Raw genomic sequence first — 8,458 nt, forward strand, 5'->3', positions numbered from 1 at the left:
ATTTTACATATTCCTCGTTTTTGATATTCCGTCGAATATTACCAGCTATATAGAACATTTAGCCGTGCCCACATAATTTTAGCCCATTGATGAATCAATTTTCTACACAATTGGTTAGTTTTTAGTCCTTGCTTTTATTGTATATTGACTAAAACAAGGTTTAAGCAAAATAGTTCAACAAAAAAAACAGTCGCAGTGTTGCTAGTATTTGAAGACATGATGCGTGTATAGGCCTTTGTGCACCCTATTTCGTTAATTTTATATGTAGCTCAAACGCAATTTACTAAGACCTTTTCTCAAATTGACATGTTTTTGACTTATTCATGTGTATTATTAGTATCTTGTATATATTTATGTCGATCCTGATACCTACTGAGCCTGCGATGACAAACATTTCCTCAATTCTATAACATCCATTTCCCCCAGGGTATGTGTGCATGGAATGGGACTCACTGTTCTGAACCGGTTATGACGACTAATTCTTGGTTAATCTTTCTTCCGTCGAATATTCCCAGCTATATAGATCTCTTATTTTTGCCCAGATCATTTTATATGATTGCTGAAACAATTTTGATCAAGATTAATTATTTTTAAGTACTTGCATGTTTTTTGTTTTGACAAAAACACGATTTCAACAAAAATGTTCAATAGTCGCAGGTTGTGACGTCAATATTGCTCGTATTTGCAGACTCATTTGTTGTCAACCAGGGTATGTGCGTCTGTATACCCTATTTCGTGAATATTATATAAAGATACTGTTTTCCAAGCTGCTTTCAATTGTGATTAATAAAGGCCTAGTTTTAGATTGCATTTTTTTGGTCTGTTCATGCATTTGATTAGTTATTTGTATATAAAACCTGATCCCTGTAGCGATTCTTTGTCTCTGTAAGAAGACCACTAATTGCAAAATATCGTTTAAAATAGATACTGACTAGTTTCTGCATTAATTAGAGCATGGGATGAAACACATTTCCGCAATTCTATATCATCCATTTCCCCCAGGGTAAGTGTGCATGGAATTAGCAACATGTTTGTGTATGGAATGAGACTCATTGTTGCAAAAGCGAACCTGCGGCGAACTGCGGCGAACTCAAATTCGATTCAAAAAACGACCAATTCTTTGTTCCGTGGAATAATACTATCTATATTGAATATTTAGCCATGCCCACTCAATTTTGTACGATTGATGAATCAATTCTATACATGATTGGCCTATTCGAAATACTTGCTTGTATTGGATTTCTATATAACATTGAAAATTAAATTAATAGATTGATGAAATTGACAAAAATACCATGGGAGCGCGGCGAAAACCAGTATTTCTACAGTATGACCCTCAGAACAGCACCGAAATATACCGCCTAATGTTCAAAATATACCGTAAATATACTGACGAATTCAAGTTCTATTTTACATATTCCTCGTTTTTGATCTTCCGTTTTGAATATTCTCAGCTATATAGCACACTTAGCCATGCTCACATAATTTTATCCGATTGATGAATCAATTTTCTACATTCTTAACAACTTGAATCACGTGTGTTTATTAAATTTTGACTAAAATATGCTTTTCAAGTAAATGTTGCCCGCAACACTGTGTATGGAATGAGTCTCATTGTTGTCAACCGGGTGAAAGAGGTCCTTACCCGATTCAAGTTCTGTTATCGATACTATCGACTGGATATGAGTGGTGCCAAATATAAATTTTTTGAACGGAACGACAAGGAATTAAATGTTGTCCGCCGGGCCATTACCGATTCAAAAAATTCATCAATTTTGATACATAAATAAAAAAATGGAACTGTTGGATGGAATGGATTTCCAAAGCCAAAACCATCATAACCAGTATAATGAACTAGTTCGATTTCGAAATCCAAATCGAAATCCAAAATCGCCTCTTCGCAGCACGTAACATATATTGCGATGTTGGAGACTAGACAATGTTGAAAAAATCAAATTTTAATACCAATTTGAAATTTTTTCTGTCACCGAAGAATGTTGCAAAATTATTAATTTCATACAAGTTGCAGAGAAAATGTTGCCTTTTAGTTCTACATTATTTTCGGTTGAAAATATAGATGTCTTCAGGTATTTTACCAAATGAAATATTCTACATTCTACATACAGTGGCGCTGCCGATTTTGTAGTAACAATTTACATAGTGTAGATGCCATGTAGCGCAATTCAAAATAATTGTTATATTTGTATACCCGATACTCAAAATGAGCATTGGGGTATATTAACTTTGTGGAAAAAGTGGATGTGTGTGACGTCCAGAGGGAATCGTTTCCGACCCCAAGAATATATAGATCAGCATCAATAGCCGAGTCGATTGAGCCCTGTCTGTCTGTCCGCCTGTCCGTCCGTCCGTCTGTCCGTCCGTCCGTCTGTCCGTCCCTATCAGCGCCTAGTGCTCAAAGACGATAGGAGCTAGAGCAACGACGTTTTATATCCGGACTTCTGTGATATGTCACTAATACAAGTATATTTCAAAACTTTGCCCCACCCACTTCCGCCCCCACAAAGGACGACAATCTGTGGCATCCACAAATTCAAAGATAAGAGAAAACTGAAAACGCAGAATCGTAGAAGATGACTATATGTTCTAGAGTGTAAAATCTGAACCAGATCGTATAATTATTACAGCCAGAATCAAGAAAACAATTTCATTCCTTCTCGCTCTGTCTCTCTCGAACACACAGGTTTCATGGTCTTTTTTGCCAATTGCAAAATATGAGTTCAAGGATCTCAGAACCTATAAGAGCCAGAGCAACTAAATTTGGTATCCACACTCCTCTGATATCGGACCTTGACCGTTTTGTGTCAAAATATCGACACACCCCCTTCCGCCCCAACAAAGGACGAAAATCTGGGGCATCCACAAATCTCAGAGACTATTAAGGCTAGAGGAACCAAATTTGGTATCCGCACTTCTGTTAGATCTCACTATAAAACGTATATCTCAGAATTTCGCCCCACCCCCTTCCGCCCCCACAAAGGACGAAAATCTGTTGCATCCACAATATTGCAGATTCGAGAAAACTAAAATCATAGATAATGACCATATCTATCAGACTGCTGAATCTGGATCAGATCGGATCATTTTTATAGCCAAAAGGAACAAATCAATTTGCACTGGCTACGCAGCGCCCGACGTCACGCTCAGACTGATTTTCTGTCTCTCTCGCACGCACTCTTTGTCGTGTCGTTTAATATTAGCGGCGTCTGCCGGAGGAGAGCCATACTGATTAAGTATCGGGTATAACTGTAGAGTTGCGGTGACCGCAGCAACTCACAACGTTCCCCCTCGTTTGTTCTCAGATATATGGAGCGAAAAAATATACTTGATTGACTGGGAGCGATTTGGCGATCATTTCACTACGTACGAAATGTACATCTCTTGTTTGTTTGTAATTTTAAGAGTGCCACGCCTTCTTGCGATCCGAAAGAACTCCCTAATCTTTGGCATACATACCTTCTAGAGCTGCCATGATGTACAAGGATATTGGCCAAAGTAGAATCCGAATTTGAACCCTCATTCGTAGTTGTATGTTTCATTCCTTCCTTCATTCCTAATGTTTATGTGCCAAAAAATGCAACAAAAATACACAACTGAATAACAACAGATGGTAATTAAGAATAAATAAATGCCTGATCATAAGGTTTGGCAGTTTGGCATAAGGAAATGATGATTCAAGACAATTATACTTCTTCCAATATATCAATATACCATATACCCATACCGTTCATTTCCCCGCACTCTACAAGTTTCCCTAACAATTACCAATTGTAAACACAATAGTGAGGGACATACTAAAAAGAGAGATACAAACCTGAACTTGTTGAGTGAGTGAGTGCAACAGGTCCGAGATGTCCTGGCAACGTAGGGTAAACAGAAAAATGGAGCTCAAGTTCAGCTGTTGCATTGGCAACGAGGAGTTCGATGGAATGTTTTGTCGATACCCAAAACGGACAAGGACCACACAAGCTTGCCATAACATAGGAAATTCCAAGAACAGATACATAGATGCAATCCAGCAATGTCGCGCTATAAAAACGAAAACTAATCAGAGAAAAAACACCACTAAGCACGAGGTCCAAGGTTAAAGGTATTTTCGGACCATGGGGAATACGGAGAGTAACGTGACCAGTGGCGTCAAGAAACAGGCGGGAGTCTCCACACAGGCCCTCTACAAATTTGTCAATCTCAAGGGCGGCGGCCTCCTCGTGGACATGATGAAGCGCGCCTGCCAGACGAAACAGTTCGCGGAGATCGACCACGCCATCAAGACCAAGGTCGAGCCCTTTCTCTACAACAAGGGTGCAGGACGGTATTTCCCCATCTCCAAGCTGGTGCTGCTGCGCAATCGAGACCGCCCAAGGACGCGACAGCTGCCCGAGATCCGGGCCCTGGAGAACCCCGACGACGACTTCAACATCCACGACTACTGTCCCGAGGTATCGGAGGCAGAGTACATCTCCAATCCGAGTGCCTACAGATTCGTGTGTTGGGATCTAAATGTGAGTTTCTGTGCTCCAGAAGCTTCCCCTATTTATTCCCTTTCTGCCTTACAGGAGCGTGGAGCCGTGGGCGAGACCATCCTTCATTTGTGTCTGCTCAACGCCTCCTCACTGCACGCGGACCTCGCCAAGCGGCTGCTCAAGTTCTACCCAAAGCTGATACTGGACATCTACATGAGTGACGAGTACTACGGGGAGAGCGTCCTGCACATAGCCATAGTGAACGAGGATCCGGCAATGGTCAAGTATCTGTTGGATGCCAATGCCGATGTCCAGGAGCGGTGAGTAGCAGTCGAACTTCAAGGCATAATGATATGACCACTCAAGTCTATTGAAATTAGTTGCTGTGGGGCCTTCATGTCGGCGGAGGATACAAAATTCTCTCGCACGGATTCCCCAGATCACGAGTACGTGGCTCTTTGTCCCATAACCAACTACGATGGGTACGTCTACTGGGGCGAGTATCCTTTGAGCTTTGCCGCCTGCCTGTCGCAGGAGGAGTGCTTCCGCTTGGTCCTGGCACGGGGAGCGGACCCCGACTACCAGGACACCAATGGCAATACCGTTCTCCACATGCTGGTCATCTACGAGAAAATCGAAATGTTCGATGTGGGCTATGAGGTGGGCACCAACATTCACGTGAAAAACATCCAGAACCTGACCCCACTCACGCTGGCTGCCAAGCTGGGGCGCGTTGAGATGTTCTTCCATGTGATGAGCATCGAGAGGGAGATCTACTGGCAGCTGGGCAGCATCACCTGTGCCGCGTATCCCTTGCTCATGATCGACACGATCAACGAGCAGACTGGGAATATCAACAAGGACTCGGTGCTGAATTTCGTCGTCTTTGGGGACAAGCTGGAGCATCTGGAGCTGTTGGATGGCGTGGTCATAGATCTCCTGAAGACCAAATGGGACACGTTCTGCAAGTCGCGATTCTATAAGCAGTTCTACATGTTCGCGTTCTACTTTCTGATCTCGCTGTTCAGCTTTATACTGCGGCCAGGTCCGGATGCCAAGGAGGAGGATGAGGAGAATGCAAACAGCACTACGGCTAAGAATGATCTCTATAGAAACGATAGCTCCGATGTTCACCATCAACAGAGCAAAAGGGGTTCGTCCCTTAGCACCGAATACAGTTAAGTATTGCTCGGAGATGGGGCTTCCATAAGTAACTCTTTCGTTTCTTTTCAGAAACCTTTTGGTTGAACTTCACGGAGTATTACGATCCTAATGAGGTGGAAGTCTTGCCCGCCTGGTGGGAGAGCTATGCCCAGTGTCCGCTCATGAATCTCGAATCCGATCTGGCCAAGCTCAGAATCATGGCCGAGATGATCAACTTTGTGGGAGCGATCTTGTATCTGCTTGTGGCTCTACGGGAGGCTAGATTTCTGGGCTATAAAATGTTTGTAGAAAACTTGGTAAGCACCGATAACTTCCGACCTCAATCGATATCTTAGGCTTGTATCTCCCCTTCCCATAGATGACAGCTCCCTCGAGAGTCATGTTTCTGTTCTCTTGTGCTTTGATGATGACCATACCCTGGTTGAGGGTGTCCTGTCTCACCGAGATCGATGACCATGTCACAGTTTTCATAATGCTGACCACAGCTCCATACTTTCTGTTCTTCTGTCGGTAAACACCATCTACTACCAAGTACTATATATATTGCCTAGCTTTAATCCTTGAATCCCCGTTTCACAGTGGCTTCAAGACCGTTGGTCCTTTCGTGGTGATGATATATCGCATGGTGATGGGCGATCTGCTCCGTTTCGTTTCCATCTATTTAGTCTTCGTGCTGGGCTTCTCGCAGGCCTTCTACATCATCTTTCTCACCTTTGATAATCCCTCGACGCCAGAGGACCAGGATGCGGAATCGAATCCCATGCCCTCGCCTATGGAGTCCATTGTGGCCATGTTCCTGATGTCGCTGACAAATTTCGGGGACTACTACGGGGCCATGGTCTCCACCCAGCACGAGTACGAGGCCAAGATCCTGTTCTTCCTGTTCATGGTGATTGTTAGTGTGCTGTTGGTCAACATGTTGATCGCCATGATGGGTAATACCTACCAGAAGATAGCCGAGATACGCAACGAGTGGCAGCGCCAGTGGGCCCGGATTGTCCTAGTTGTGGAGCGAAGTGTCCCGCCAGCGGAGCGTCTCAAGAACTTTATGCACTACAGTCAGCCCATGTCGGATGGCAGAAGAGCCCTGGTTCTGCGCCTCAATATGACCGTAGGCTTAGATCTCTTTCTTTTCTCTGCTCAGAGATGATATGCACAACCTCTATTTTGCAGGACGAGGAGAAGGAGGAGATGAAGGAGGTCCAGGAAATGAAGCGTATTCATCATCGCTTCTCCAATAAGCGGCAAATGGAGCGGGAGGCACGGGCCCGTCGCCGCCAGCAGGAGTACGAGAAGTTCTTTGGCACCGCCCGCAAGTCGGAGAGTTCCGAGAACAACAACTTCTGAGGTCCTTCTTCCCTGTCCTGTTCTGTCCTGACGACCCCCGAAGCACTTAATTAGTTCAAGTTTTATTGAGCCCTGTTGAAATCTGTTCGGTTTGTGCAATAAATTGAGAGTCGACTGTCCGTTTCACAGCAACAGTTCACTGAAACCGCCTTCAAATATCGAATAGATGAATGTAGCAAACAATTCTATTTTATAGAGTTCCGTTTATAAGTCCCATGAAGCAATGAACCATGCTGCCCAATCCGTTCTATCCACCCTCATCTCATGCTCGTAAGACACCATAAATGTTCCGCTTTATGACTTGGCAAACAGAGCCAAGTCGCGGCAAGTGGCGGCCATTTGAATTAAGCCAACATCTTTTATGGGTCTGGGCCAATAAAGATGGAGTCCAATGGAGCGGGGGCATAGGACAACATCCGCTTATCGATTTGCACATGATGATAACGATTACGTAATTGCAATTGTAGCAGCGACACAGCAGTGAGGAGAGGGAAAAGAATGAATAAAAGATGAAGGCCGAAGGTTGAAGGTTGGAAGAAAAAATATTCGCAAACAAAGGCCTGACACCTTGCATTGTTGTATCCGTATCGCGAGGGATATCGATGATTGACATCAATGGGAGCACTGCCGGATTATGCGTGGGATCGGCATTGGGATCGGCATCGGCATCGGCATCGGCTGGTATCAGATCCTCGAGGGTCTCCCTCTAGATCCCTCTCTGCCGGAAGCGTTTAGCAGGCGCCTTTGTTCGCGTTCGAGCACAAAAGAATGGAATGAAATAACGATAGAGGGTAGCCGTGGCCCTAGAGTTCTATACGAAAGTGTTAAAGAGCAAGGATCACTCACTACTCACTATCTGAGCTGCTCTCAGAGGCCCAGCTTGCCGCAGCTTGACTTTAATTGAGTTTGAATAGAGCAATTTAGTTCCCGCTGTGTTGCCGGTGCCATAGCCATAGCTAGAGCCAAGTCTCAGTTTTGATTTTTGCGATCCCATTCGATCCGTGCAAAAGTTCCCAGCCCAAACCCCTTCTGAACACTTTCCTTCGGGTGTGGCGCTAATGATATGGTGTCCAACCCTTGACGATCACAACAAAAGGGCTTCCAACAATAACCATTTGAATATGTCACAGTGTGGCCAGAAAGTATGTTCCCAGCTTTGGCGATTGGCGTTGGCTTTGGCATCGGCTTCGGCTTGGCTTTGTGTCCCGGGTGGGTCCGTACACATGTAATTACTGAACGCACACAGTCTGAGGTGTCGAGTTCGACGGATAATCATATGTTTTGGGTTCAGCTTCGGTGGCAGCTGTGAATGGTGTGGGCACGCCCACCTCCAGGCCCAGATCAACGCCCACTTCCTTTATTTTTTCAGCGTAAAACATTTCCCTGACCTTCTTGACTAGGAATAAACCCCTCTGTAATGATCATTCAAATTGTCGAAAATATATTTGTGCATGGAAACCAATTTG

At 44.2% G+C, this 8,458-nt stretch overlaps 1 protein-coding gene across 1 annotated transcript; it reads left to right on the forward strand.

The window, feature by feature from the left end:
* Positions 1–3,338: 3,338 nt before the first annotated feature.
* Positions 3,339–7,142, forward strand: LOC108153772 (transient receptor potential cation channel subfamily V member 6). Its single transcript, XM_017283911.2, has 7 exons — positions 3,339–4,520; positions 4,575–4,801; positions 4,862–5,658; positions 5,715–5,941; positions 6,004–6,155; positions 6,225–6,756; positions 6,819–7,142. The coding sequence occupies exons 1-7, from the start codon at positions 4,122–4,124 to the stop codon at positions 6,990–6,992; spliced, it is 2,508 nt and encodes an 835-aa protein (XP_017139400.1). The 5' UTR covers positions 3,339–4,121; the 3' UTR covers positions 6,993–7,142.
* Positions 7,143–8,458: the final 1,316 nt, after the last annotated feature.

The sequence above is a fragment of the Drosophila miranda genome, chromosome XR (assembly GCF_003369915.1).
Source record: "Drosophila miranda strain MSH22 chromosome XR, D.miranda_PacBio2.1, whole genome shotgun sequence".
Lineage (NCBI taxonomy): Eukaryota > Metazoa > Arthropoda > Insecta > Diptera > Drosophilidae > Drosophila > Drosophila miranda.

Excerpts from the sequence above, each read along its gene's own strand:
- LOC108153772 (XM_017283911.2), top strand. The coding sequence starts at position 4,122 with ATGGGGAATACGGAGAGTAACGTGACCAGTGGCGTCAAGAAACAGGCG. Across the intron at positions 4,802-4,861 it reads AATGCCGATGTCCAGGAGCG|TTGCTGTGGGGCCTTCATGT; the intron begins GTGAGTAGCAGT and ends TATTGAAATTAG. Across the intron at positions 5,659-5,714 it reads GTCCCTTAGCACCGAATACA|AAACCTTTTGGTTGAACTTC; the intron begins GTTAAGTATTGC and ends GTTTCTTTTCAG.